Below are 14,215 nucleotides of genomic sequence, written 5' to 3'. Positions count from 1 at the left end.
CTCGGGACAGATTGGCTGACCCGACTAGAATTTCACCAGGTCCGTGTCATGTCCAGGGTCGGACCTTAGCACTTTGTGGATAATTATAATAAAGCCGGAAAGTTGAAGGCGATTTACGCGCACGAAAATCTAAAACAAGCAACCGCCCACATCCACCGCTGACGGATGAGCAAAATTAACTGCAAACCATCTCAAGGATCCTACATACAAATACAAAAAGAAAAATATCGCCGTAATATACAAGCCTACTTCACGTATTCAACAGCCCTTATAAACTTTAATCGACTGCCAAAGGATTCCAGATCGGGAAAAATCCCCAACTTGTTAAGACTTGGCTGCATGCATAGCGACCTTTTTGGCGATCTCCATAATCTCTTCGACGTGCTTATCCACTACTTGATTCAACTGGTCGTCCTGAATATTGTTTTCATTACCATTAACACCTGCTCCATCCACCTTTACTTGGGATGCTGCTGCTTGGAACACTACAAAAGTCATTTGGGGGTTATAGTCGCTTGGTACATCAATCACACTCTTCCCGTTGGTCTCAGGGCTTTTCTCTAGTATATCAGCCTTCAATCGATCTGCAATGCAGGTTCTGAAATTTTCCATGGATTTCTGGTCATCGGGATGAAGGTAGAGAAAAATAAGAACTTCCCAGCATCGTACAAACTGTTTCTTATTAATTTTTAGCTGCTTTCTGGCTTCTTCAATGATGGCCGCTGGAGGATCCGACCAAAATTTGCCAACTCTTTTTGATAATTTACTTTCTTTCAGTTGAGAAGCGATGGAGGTGACTGATGACTTGACTGGCTCAAAGGTTAGCAAGCGAAGAGTGTCTATGCAGACTCGAATTTGTTGGAGATAATCAGAAGGCTCCTCTGCAGTGACATCATAAACATCTTCAGCAATTGCAATAGAGTTGATAGTCTCCAGGAGAATACTGCCGTGGCCATGGCCTTGGTAGGGAGGCAATACCAACAGCTGCCAAAAAAATACCATTCAGATAGCTGAAATAGAGCGCATGGAATTAAACAAAGATAAATGAATAGCACGGCAAAGTTGTAAAGTGGTGTCAGTTATGGTCTTTTTGAACGAAGACAATGTTCCTCCCAATAATTACTTACCCTTCTCCCCAATAGGTAAGGTGCAGATTAATCCCTTAAAAGGATAAATAACTACTGTCACCAAAACTTTATCAACCACCTTAAAACACAACCAAATCAGTTGTTCAATTTGTCAAAGCAAAAAGTTTAAACCACCAATTTAATATAAAACTGCATACATCAATTTAGATCTGGTAACTCTCACAACTTTAAAAGATTTTCCATTAAAAGTCTAGAAAATGCTAATGCAACTTAAGAAAACCTTACTTCTTTGTGTTTATGCACCAACGTTTAATTGCTACAAACCACTTCATCCAAACACCTAGGTTTTACCTAGAGAGAGAATACAGAGGCGAAGACTGTGATTTTGAAAAAGAGTTGAAAAGAATAAGAGAATAAGTTTTTAGGGCTTTGTCAAAATATAACTGACCTAGAAATTTCATCAAACCACCCTGAAGTTCGTAAGGCTTTCTTAAACACATCTGAAAAAATAGGTAGTTGAGCAAACACGTAGAAATGAACATGTTCCCCAGCCCTCTGCCTCAGCCAGCTACATTGCTCGAACTACTCACTCAATTGGCAGGATAGAGAACTATTCTGCACAAGCAACTTACAGAAGCCATATCATTTGTTTAATGCAGTCACTAGCGATAACTTCTTTTTGCAAATTGACATAAGTTTCTATTGAAAAGAACTTAATAATGATACATGAGGCATTTGACAAAGGGAAACTCCCAAGTTTACAGAGAAAGGATGTTTCCAACAAAAAGAGGGGCTCAGGTGGCACCTTGACTACACTCGCAGAATCACTTCAATGAGTTAAGGATGGAATCTCCCATTAATTGGTCCCCAACTGTGGATGATAGGTTTGAGCACATTTTTATAGCCACTCAAGGGTATTTCTGGTGGTGGCAAAATCATTAGATACTTGGCCAACATCATTCATGTCTGTCCCTTTCCGTCAGTATGATTCTACAGAAGCAGAAGAGTTACAGGCCCTTCTCCAGTGTCTTACAGTTTATGCCAGCTGCTGTTCTCGACCACGTAAGAAAGATAGAAATAACCCCCCCCCCGCTCCAAATTCTTACAGGTATTCAGTGAGACCAAGGACTAGGTCCTGAACCATCACTTGGACGTGCTCAAAGAAAAGCAAATTGCTTAGCTAATTCCTTGGTTACAAAAAAGCTTCCTATGAACATCTCATCGTGGGTGACAATTGCCACTTGATTAGTCTTTCTTTTTCTGGCAATATTCCTATCCTTCTACTGTTATATCCCTGATTCAACCTCGCTGCGATTTCCCAATATACCCAGGAAGTTCCTTTCTCAATAAAAAAAAATTATGTTCAAATGAAACCAAAGGTAGATTACCTTAACGCATGAAACCTTTAGACAAGTATTTATCTCATAAGAGTATTTAACTAAACATGGCTCCGTGGAAACAATGCTTAAAGTCTACCATTACTTATTGGCCTCTAAAATAACCTTATGTTCCATTAATTCAATATGGGATCTAACTCTCAAAATCAGGATTCCAAACAAAGTGCCATCCTTCTGTTGAGTTGAAAGATAAAATAGGCCATATTGTCAAAAGGAAGGCAAATTCATCAGGAAAATAAATCTATCTTAGAGAATGACACTGTCTTCTTTAAATAATCCTCAAATACTTGTGATATACTATGTGCAGTAGACAAACTAAAGCAAGAAGTCAACACAAAAGCCAGAAAGTTTTTGAAAGAGAATGTGGGAAGAGCTATTTTCTAGAGGGTGCATCAGTGTGTATAGAAACACTACTTCCCACGCGTGGAAAAACCCCATCCTAAAAGTACTATCCCAGAAACAAAGAGAAGGGCTCTTTAGAAAATTGTCCATGATCAGACAACACCAGGCCTCTTCACACTGATTCTGGCCGAATAAGAACCTAAATAGGCCGTCACAGTCAGGCAAAAATGTTTGAGCAGTGACTGTCCATGGATAATCAGCTACTCCATATTAACGGTAATTCAGATGCTTAATAGTTGGGGTGTTATCAGCATTAAACAGTATCAAATTAGAGATTGCATTCAGAACATCGTGAATCTAACACTGGCACTGCTAGAAATGTCCTTAAAATTGCAGAGATGTGTGTGCAAAGAAAGAGAGAGATTGCAGAGTAACAACTAAGTTCCATGTAAGTAGCTAACCTGGCTGATCCTAAAGCGTGTACTGTCTGGGTGGTGATAAAAGCGATACATGGTTGCAAAGCCATGTAATTTGATACCAATAGACCCCAACTGATTGGACTCCTTCTCAACAGCAAAATAGATGTCCCATCTTGGATCTGATATGTCAATTGGCCTTCCACCTAAACCAATATCTTGAAACTCTTACCAAATTTGCATTCATTGCATTATAGTATCAGATAATACAATACACTTTTCAAAAGCAGGATATCATATTCTTAGGTAAGAGTACCTTCAACCAAAAGAAGAACAAGAGGTACCAAACGACTATATAACTGGCCAACAGGTCCACTACTTGGATCCATCCGAATAACCTGGTGCTGTAGAAAGTGTGAAAGCAGCACTCATCAAAATCAATATTTAGCTAATTATCACAATAATAGTCATAATAAATTAGCAGTATCTAACTGATTCATTCTCTTAAGGCATTTACTGTGCCACATATAATGTCTCTTACATGGTTCAGTGTCTCATGTACAAATAAGGGTAGGTGCTCAAAAAAAATTAAGGATTAGTACATAATCTAACTAATGTCTACGCAACATTGTAACCAATAAAAAACTTATCCTGATTAATGGCCAACAGCCAAGAATGTTTCAAGTGCTTATTGGTTAGATGGCATTAACAACAAAAGGATGACTCAAGGGAAAGAAGTCCAAGATTTAAAAATACCTCTGTCTTAGGAGACTCTTCTTCAGAGAGGTAATTTAAAGAGTCATCATGTTTCTCCAAGACTTTAGAGTGTATAACCATTCCATTTGAGACAATGTCCCTAAAGACAGCATATAAAGTTGCATTCAGAAATAATGCAATTGAACAATAAAAAATGTGAAAGTTGAAACTACACGCCGCAAGAATCGTATGAAAGTCAAAATGTGGCAAAGTCATACCTAATATAGTTATGTTCTGTAGAGAATGTATCAAGAAATTCATCTTTTTTAACAACCAGAGATTCCCCAAACATGATCTGTAAGGAAACAAAAGGGTCAAATTTACTATTGAGACTGACAATCAAAACATGTTACGAGTGTTCCTTACCTGAAAAACAGGGTTCAAATCTGTAATCCCCATTGTCCCCTACAACGGATAAAAATAATTAAATCCAAAAATATCAGATAAAGAAATGACAGTGAATTTCACTACATATGCCTAGTTGTTCATCAATGTTAGAAAATATAGAGTCAGGGGTATTTGCAAATTCTCTATGTATCTATATCTCATTTTGGTTTGATAGTGTCATAGATTCAGTGTCTTTATTTCAGGACACTTTAGTTTTGTCTTTATGCCTTCGAATGCTCATATAAGGCTAACACATGTAATAGAGGCATTATTTATCTCTTTCACACTTAAGCTAGTATAAAGACTGAATTAAGGTTGATTAACTCCTGATCTGTTGCTGCTCTTTCTACACAGCTTTCCTGTCTTCTTCTCTCTTATTTTCTTCTCTTTTCTCTTCAATTTCTCCTATTATCAGTTTCTACAACCAAGAAGTAAGAAATGATAAACAAGCAGAAACATTTAGTATTGGAAAAGAGACAACCATAACAAGTACTCACCATAAGGCAACACGACAGAGTTCATTAGTGTTTCTTTTGAAGAGTAAATAAAAAAATAGCAGGAGATCATTTTCCAAGCTTTCCTTCAGCTATGATATCCAGGGAGAATAACTACGAAAAGAATCTACGAGCAACCAACTCACAGTTGCACAAAACACCAATATTTTGCCTTTACGAGACAAAAGGGGAAAAAATAGACAATCAGATAATATGGCAGCCAAAACTGTACCTTGACACACCCTGCAGTTCTACTTACTTTGAATGATTTTTGGAAAGAAATCTCAGGATATGCATGGAAAGATCTGCTGCTCAACCAAATGTTGATCTGCACAAAAGGGGTTTGCAAAGTAAAGCAATTTAGATGGAACAAAAAGAACAACTGTAAAGAGCAAAGTTCAACAATTAATCCCAAAGGAATAACAAACTACTTTCCAAAATAACATCTCCAACATAAAAAGAGATAAGCGATAAAAGAAAAATATGTATACATGAAGTGATCAAATCCATTATTGTAGATGACATACACCACAATAGGAAAACAAAATACATTTAAGAGTTTGTGTTATGTCCATGCTATCCTGAAGCCAAAAGTCACTAACTTGTCAGGGATTTCTGTTTCAATATTTGACCAGTGGAAATGCCTAGACAATGGCAAAGCAGGAGAGAATGGCAAACAAAAACTAAGACAAATTATGTAATAATTACTGTAGCTACTATATTGGCAATTCAATTGCCCAGTCACCCTGCACTCCTCATACTGCAAGGTTAGAAGTGGAGTCACCCCAGGTTCAAGCAAATATTAGATTGTGAAAATATTATCCATTAGCATCATGAGTACCAAGTGAATGTTAATTTCTATGACTTCACCCACTGGTAATTCATCTAAGGTTTAATTGACTTTTGCAAATTTGTTCACATCAACATATGCAATATAGAGAAGGAAATAACCTTCAAATCTTTGTAACCATATATCTTTCCATCTTCACCAAAAAATTGATTCAAGTCAACTGGGCTAATACAAAAGCTCTCAGCACAATCTACTTCTTCTGGCTTGCTTACTGCAATGGGAAGCAAACAGATAGCAAGTTAGTATCAGCACTAGAATTATTCAAAATCTTATTATGAGTTTCACAAAATTGAGGAACTTCAGTATAACACGTAGAACTTTTTTTTTTATTTTTTGAAACGTGTCATTTTATTGAAAGCAGCAAGGGAACAAAATAGAAACAGCAGAATAAAGACTAAAGGAGAGATGATCCAGCACAACAAGGTGTTGAAGGTCAGCCCCCTCCATTACATGCTTTATCAGTTAAACAGTTGTCACAGACAATGATACAGAAATACAAAGAGAAATATCATGAGGTTCATCAAACATGTAACCAAATTTCCTGGAATTAAAAACTCGTAATCAATCTTTTATCTTTCTCATAAAAGTAGTGTACTCATTTCACTAAAACTTCAACAAGAGAGCGTATGGCTTATACACCTGGAATTGAGGACCAAATCAGCTAAAGTATCTCCTAATTCATCATCGAACTAGGTTTTTTTTTTTTGAAGAAGAAGAAGAAGTGTATTTGAAGCCCAGGGGTAAAGGAGACAAAATTTAAGAGAGGAGACCCTTACAATGAGGGATTGGAGGGTCACCCCCTATTGGCTAGAGAAACAGCAAACAAGTTGCTGATCTCAGTACATGCATCCAACTACAAGACACATCTGAAACAATGTCCACTATTTGATGCCAAGGGGGCTTGCTGGCTATGGAGCACCAACCAATCACAACACTAGAGCCCCCCTTGATCCATAGCTGACCACCAACAGAAGACTTGAAGATGATAAAGCCCTGGCACAGGCTGAGGAGTTCCGCCAAGGTGGAGTCCGAGTGACCGATAGGGCCAGAGTAATTAGCAATAGTCAAGCCATCATGGATACGAGAAACTCCTTCAATACCAGCCAGTCCAGGATACCCATGAGAACAGCCAGATGAACTAGGTTAATCCAGATGAACTTAGACTCACGTCAGTTCATTGTGCTAAAATCATTTTATTAAAATCACAACAATCATGGTCTTACTGGTTGAAACAGTATATTCTAATGTAGAAAGATTTAAACTAAATTTAAACAGCTAATCTGTACCAGAATTATCCACCTTAAATCACAAATGAAACCCAGATACAGCCACAAACACTACTTGAAAATAATTAAAAAAGGAACTCCTAGTTTAATGGACTACAGCATCACATGTCCATGTCAAGACTTAAATCTACAACCTTGAACTCACCATTTGCACCAACTTAAAAAAAGCGCTATAGCCATCAAATGTAAACAAGTTCACTTAAACCAAAGTAATGCTATAGCCACCGAGTTTTGACAACTGCCCAGCTTAATCAACTCAGTGACTAGGTCACATGGGGAAGGGACCACCCCTGTGAGAGTCAGCAGAGGGGAAATGTCAGCAGAATTATCCTCTCTTTCAATGTCAACGGAAAAGAGCAAGAACCTCTCCCTCATGAGGGGCATAGCTTTATCTCAATCCCTTCTGTCTGCTAAGAGAGGGTCCTCCCTTCCTCCACCATGTGAAATTCTTAAACAACTTAGGGGACGGTGGGGGGCCCTCCTGTTTTCTCTCCAAGCGGGGGAGGGACTCCTTTGCCATTCTGAGCTCAGCATGACGATGTGTGCAATAGAAACAAAGAGAGAGAAGGTCAGCCCTCGCCCCTAATAGAATTTTTTTAACCTTTCAAATTTTCTTTAAAAAATTTATGATGCCTAAAGACATAAAGAACAAGTCAACAAGTAGACAAACACAGTAAACCCAGGTTCAACTGAACCCAGTCACTTTTTTAAGTCATTGACCAGGCCAGGTTTAATAAAATTGGTTTGTTTACCATCAAAAAATATTTCAAACTAAAAATGCTCAAAAAAATCAAATATATATACCAATTGAATATGTTTCTATGAAAATATAAACAGAGCACGAAAGAGAGAGAAAGAGAGAGAGAGGGATTACCAAGAAAAATTTTAACACACTCATTTGCTTCAATTCCAATATCTGCACACAGTAAACAAAACAGACATAAAGGATCATCCAACAAGTCCAAAACAGAGAACACATTGAAGCTCTAGCACAGAGGAATAAATAGCACTTTGCATGGTCCAGAGCAAATGAATAAGCTTGGTAACTAACCAAAGAACTATAATCATAGTGACTAGAAAACTACCACATCAATGAAAAATGTCTTAACCATGGCAGTAGAATCAGCTGACTAAAGTTTGCCGTCTCTAGGGCACACTTGGGTGGGACTAAATCAAATCCCTGCTATTGGGTGGGGAATGGTTTGCAGGCTGACCTAAAAGAGAGAGGAAAAAATTTTAGACAAATGAGTTTTAGTGGTCATTTAGTTCCATGAAACCATGAGTTAAGTAATTTCTTTTTAAAATATTGATAACTTTTATACAAAGAATGAAAGATTATAAATGAAGAAATCCAGCTACAGAAGGAGAGATCTCCCAATTACAAAAGAGGACCTGGATACACCTTCAGCTAGAACATCAAGCATACTGTTAGCAGCCCTTGAAGTGTACAGCCAAGAGATTTCTAGAGGTGAGCACATGTTTTTCTACTTCCTCAAACAAGTATCCAAAACTCCATGGAGGATTAGAAGCTCCTTTATCCATCCAATAACAATGCCTGAATCGCATTCAACCACTAAAAGGGATGAGAAGTTCTGCATATATAACATTATGCCTTGTCTGAGCTCTGCAATTTCTGCTTTAGCTGAGTCTTTTCCACCAATTGGCCCTGAAGAAGCTAGAAGCACTGAACCTTCATGGTCCCTAATAACACCTCCAATGCCGTCTGGCCACGGATTACCGAAAAATCCTCCATCGAAGTTCATTTTCAGGCTTCTCTGGAAAAGAGGTGACCATGCCACAAGATTGAGCAATGGATGATTTCTGAAATTTGTTACAAATTGTCAATTGCTGTTAATGATTGAGAAAGGGATTGGAGCAGCCCTTTGTAAGTTTTAACCTAGGTCAAAACAGAGGTTAAAATCTGTTTGATGAGACTTCCTTTTCAAGAAGCAGTTCTCATAAATGTCTTATTATTGTGCTCCTTCCACAAGAACCATGAAAGCAAGACAATAGATACTTTCTATAGAGTTTGGCCAATGAGAAGAATATTCATAGAGACCTTAAACAAACTGAATAGTTTTGTAAGTTCATTTTTTTTTTATTTTGAGAATGTAACTGAAAAATCTTTATTGAACTTTTTAATTCAAAATAAGTTCATCAGCATTCTTAGTAAATATGAACTATTTCAATAAAAATGCACTACCACTATGTGGTTGATGTCAATGATTATGAGATTAATTGGACTATAGGGCTGATCCAAGAAACAACTAAACCATATTTTAGTTGCATTTTTTACATCATTTTCATAAGTTTTTTGTTGTCTTCAAACAACCAAAGCTATATCCAAGGAACACCCTACTTTTTTTGTCTCACATCCCGAGATCAGCAAATTTCGTGGCCAAGCAAGGACCTTCCTTGGAATCTCTTGTTGTTAGGGGATAGATCCCCTTTTTTCTCTAGTTCTTTTAATCAAATCATCTCTCATTAAAAAAAAAAAAAAACTCCATTTAGAAAGGAAAATAAATACCATAAAAATGAAGAAAGCCAGCAACAAAACCAGACAAAAATAACAAATTAAACTACCTCAAGAGGAAGAAAATCTTCCAGAACAAATTGAAGGAACAACCCACTTCTAGATAGAGAATCTGTAAGAAAAATTTACAGTCAACACTACAAGAAACTATGACACTATAACAGAATAACAAATTGGCCAAGGAATATCCTACTTAGAGCCTCTTTCTCAACTTTTTTTTTTTTTGAAGTTTCTTGTACAGAGGCATAAGGGTTTAACTATTAATTTGAATACAGCTTCATATTCAAGCTAAACCTGACCTAATTATTTATCCAATCACCAAGCCAACTTGTTTACAACTTGACTTTGGTTGGGTCAAATAAATGGGGATAGGGTTGGTTAGGATTCTGGGTTCAGGTCAGCCTCTGCTACCAGTAATCCAGATAAGAGGCAAAAAGACTATTTGTAGAAGCTTGACTATGCTTGAACCACTTCAAATTGGCCAACATATTCTAACTGTGGCTTCATCAATCATCCATTAGAGTTTTCTCATTCTCCACCAGGAAAACCTAAGAAATCAATTAATCATCAGTCTCCACCTGTGCTACACGAAAAAATTAATCTATAGTTGTCATCCTATAAAGGTGGATTTTAACTCTCTTGCCTGAGCCTCCCTCCCGTCAAAGCTACCCATTCACATTTAAAAACAAAAAAAAAAAAAGCTACCCTCACCCTTCCCAATCGCTTATTATCGTTTGTCATTCACCCCACAAGTGTACCTTCCCAACTTGAACATACTAGAGATTTCTTTGGCATGGCTCATTTGGTAGTTTTAGATTCCATCCTGTAAATAGAGAAGTGGCCTACCACCCAAAAACCTTAAGGTTTTGGGGATCCGGCTCTTTCAGACTAAGAACTTGCAATCCGGTGTAATGGCTTTCTAGATAGGGAAAGACACTAACTCCTTATAGAGAAAAACTGTAGCCAGTAAGTACAGGTTGAGACCGATGGTTCAACTACTAGTGGCTTCACTCCTCCCCTAGCCTCCTCTGTGGAGAACCATCTGCCTTATGAAGGATAAGATCATGCCAAGTTTGAGATTTCATGACTATTCTAGACATTAAGTGTTTGGACACTTGTCAACCACTCTTACTAATATCTTCCCAATCCTTTTTGACTTTCACACAGACCCCTCAATTTCTGTTATGACTCCATGATTTTGGTCAACTGTTGGATTTAGAGTTTTAAGCTCAATGGACACCTTTTCAAGCAAAAAGCCATTGGTTCCAGCCTCAGAAAAACTACACATCCACCATCACGGTTGCCACCACCCCATTTGGACTCCCAGCCTCTTTAGGTGAGTTGATTGCTACCTCTCTTTATTACCCCCCCCCCCCCCCCAACAAAAAAAAGATGGATCCTAATAATTTGCTCTCCAAGACTCCAACTATCTGTCCCAAGAAGGCTATGCCATGCGTGTTGTGTTTAAAAGGAATTGGCATTCACCTGTCCTGTCATTGCACCTGTGACTTGAAGACTTGGGTTTTGTGATGCACAAATTTGGTGATTTGTACAGCAATCTTATCTCCTAAGGTGATTTTGTCTTCACAACAAATTAGCCACCTTAGGCCACACTGTTTGAGGAACATAAGTTGCAGCTATCCCTTGATGCATTTCCACTTGGCTAGAATAACCTTGACGAGAGATATCCATCACTATGTTAACTAACAGAGTTATACTATGCACTGTTGGATTAACCTAACTAAGGGCACTAAGGACTCCTCAAAGCTCGTTAACGCAATGATATTTTAGAAATGGAGACCCCTTGAACTCCTCCTTGCCTCTTACAGTGATGAATGGTCAGCTGGCAAACTCCCTCATCAAGATGCTTAGAATTTCACTTTATTGCAACTCTAGTAGAAATCTGGGCCCTGAAAAATGATGTGGCATCCTCTAGAAGCATGCTAATTGTATTCTAAGTCTTCGGGCTGTACTTGCTCCATTAAAGCTAAAATTGCAACCCTTCTTCATAATCTCCGTGTCTATAGAGAGTTTTATGTCAACTTGAGATTTAGATTGATTAGAAAGTGGTCATTAATTGACTTTCTTTGAGTACTTGTCCTTCTTGGCTTTCTGTTTTTAAAATGATGAAAAACAAAAAGATTATACTAGAGAAAGAGAAGGACACACCAAACTTTCAAAGGAGTAAGATTGATGCAACCTTAGATGATGATTCACAAGAAGAACAACATAATCCAGTAGAGAAAATGAAGAGCAAAATTAAAAAGAAAAATTTGAATGCAAAACAATCTTAGAACATCTGTCTGAATAGTAGAAAGCGATTGGGACAGGAAGGATTATTTTTACAACTTAGCAATTATCAGTAAAGGATCATTTTTATACTGAGCTGACTTTCATATATTTAATGTCTGTAAAACTATTTAATTTGATTTATATTAGAATAAATTGACTTTGGTCTAATTCAAATTTCATTGATAGAGAGTAGAGGAGGAGACTTATTTAAAAAGATGGAAAGTGATCCATAGTAATGACATGGTAATTTTTAATACTTAGGAGAATGTAAAATGGGTAAGCTTATCAAATCAAAAGGTACTTTATCTTTTCATAACAAACAATTATATCCATTTAAATATATATTTCTTTGAATCTAATTGAAGTCGAACCATCAAAGACAATAGACTTATTATTTATTATTTCATTTGCTAATATTGGACATATTATTCTATGAAAATATATTCGTTTCCCTGAAAATTGATGATTCATTGGGCACGCATATGGGTCCAGAAGGAGATTGTTGAAGTGTTTAAGTTTGATTAACTGGGGAAAATGGGATTTTGCCAAACTAAGTAAAATTTTAATCATTTAATAACACTTGAAGTAGAGGATTTGAATTGAATGGTGGTGAAGGCAGCCAAAATTAGATGGACCTAACTTTATCTAACCTCACTTCGCAGTCATACCCAACTGAATTAGCAATGACAAACACTTAGTGCGTACAGATGGAAACTTAAGATATTGAATCGATGCGGTTCTCTTTACATGTTCATGAAACCTCAATTCTTTAAAATTTCATGCCAACATCCACAATCACACAAGCTTACTAGCACTTGAAACATGAATGCAGGGTGTGGATAATATTGTGACTAAAGCTCCATCAAATTGCGTTTAGGGTAAGACCATGTTTAACAAGTTCAGCATAAATCCATTTTCGTGAATGGCAGAATTCACAGCATTATGTCACAGAACCCGACGAAATTCGGTAAGATTCAAAGACATCGATTGCTTTGCTTCTGCCTTTCGGCTGTAAATATATTTCACCATTTCAACATAGAAAAAAAATGAAGGTAGGGAATGATCCAACCAAACCGCAGCTTGTTCGCCTAATTCCACGGCCAAAATAATAGAAAAATGGAAATGAAGAGAACCAAAACAGTGTTTGTTTGTTCAAATCCAGCCCAGTCATTGTTTCCGACAAGAACAGATGAATATCTTTGCCAGAACTCTCAAAATATGGAGCAACAGAGAGAAATACGACATGCAGGAGAAAAATTAGAGTATGTGGAGTCACTGTGCACAACACCGGCCCCTTGCCCATATCGCCTGTCCACTCTCAGGAAGTGAAAATGAAAAAATTTACATCGGGCAGGGTTCGAGGGCAACATTACCGAATTCCGTGAATCCGACACGCTTACGCCTTTTAGCATCCGGCTGCCCGCTGTCACGTCTCTTCAGACCCATCTCTCCGTCCGGCAAATACCTTTGCTGTGATTAGGGTTTCCGACAGCGGGAACGAGGAAGGGAGGCGGGAAATGTGTAAATTACAAATGGGAAAAATTACGGTTTGTGGTTTATATACCGGCCAGCTTCTTTCAGGCGAGGCGCAATATTTTCGTTTTTCTCCATGCTTTCGCGCCAGTGACACGCGTGCTCTCTTGGAAGTGACCTGGGTCTGTTGTAATGTCACCTGGTCGTAACCATTTTAAATTTTAATTCAACTACGATCGAGCGAGTCAAAAGTCTTCATTTCCCAAACAATAAACATGATTTCCGATTTGGAATTGAGAAATCCACCTAAAAGATTAAAAAATAAGGGGAATTTTAGGATATTACCTAAATTTTTTAACATAATAACACAAATCACCAACTTTTTAACTTATTTACATAAATACCTAATTTTGACCGGTCAATTGCATATGTGTACAGTCAAAGTTGATACTTAAACTTCTTTGCCTGTTTATGTGGTGCATGTTATCGAGCCATATCAGCACCCAAAAATTCTTAAGCCACATCAACTAACACGACAACGTAGAGACATGTTATCCTCCATATAGGATGACACATCATTAAATGCCACATGAGCCTTTCTCGTAAACTTTTATGCACTTTTTATTCCCTAATATTTACAATAATAAAATATAAAATAAGAATATTAATTAAAAAATCTTATTCTTACCTATTTATCACCTTTTATTATCGATTTAAGATATTTTTAATTTAAAATTAATTTATAATTTTTTAAAAAGTTTTCAAGAATCTTTTTTTTTGGGAACACATTTCATTATCTTTAATTTATTAAAATATAATATAATTTTTAACTATTAATTATTACAAAATATATTCAAATATGATTAACACCTATGATTATCGATTTAAGATTTTTTCAAAA

At 37.1% G+C, this 14,215-nt stretch overlaps 1 protein-coding gene across 3 annotated transcripts; it reads right to left on the bottom strand.

Annotated features, from left to right (window-relative positions):
• Positions 1-130: 130 nt before the first annotated feature.
• LOC137950356 (probable histone acetyltransferase type B catalytic subunit) lies at positions 131-13,355 on the bottom strand. Of its 3 annotated transcripts, none has more exons than XM_068796765.1 (10): positions 13,215-13,355; positions 7,891-7,932; positions 5,832-5,941; positions 5,113-5,208; positions 4,366-4,404; positions 4,218-4,294; positions 4,000-4,099; positions 3,560-3,647; positions 3,289-3,449; positions 131-984 (listed from the first exon to the last, which is right to left on the bottom strand). In XM_068796765.1, exons 1-10 carry the CDS (start codon positions 13,285-13,287, stop codon positions 325-327), a joined length of 1,446 nt encoding a protein of 481 aa, XP_068652866.1. In that variant the 5' UTR covers positions 13,288-13,355; the 3' UTR covers positions 131-324. The 3 variants fall into 3 exon arrangements, with proteins under 3 accessions (XP_068652866.1, XP_068652867.1, XP_068652868.1); XM_068796766.1 differs by having other exon boundaries at positions 5,140-5,208; XM_068796767.1 differs by lacking the exon at positions 131-984 and adding an exon at positions 1,639-1,703.
• Positions 13,356-14,215: the final 860 nt, after the last annotated feature.

This window comes from Aristolochia californica, unplaced genomic scaffold, assembly GCF_029961685.1.
Source record: "Aristolochia californica isolate CCGP_79_NKW_82.1479 unplaced genomic scaffold, dmAriCali1.0.hap1 SCAF_14, whole genome shotgun sequence".
Taxonomy (NCBI): Eukaryota; Viridiplantae; Streptophyta; class Magnoliopsida; order Piperales; family Aristolochiaceae; genus Aristolochia; species Aristolochia californica.
Note: the sequence above shows the minus strand (reverse complement) of the source record. Positions and strands in the feature narration are given on the sequence as shown.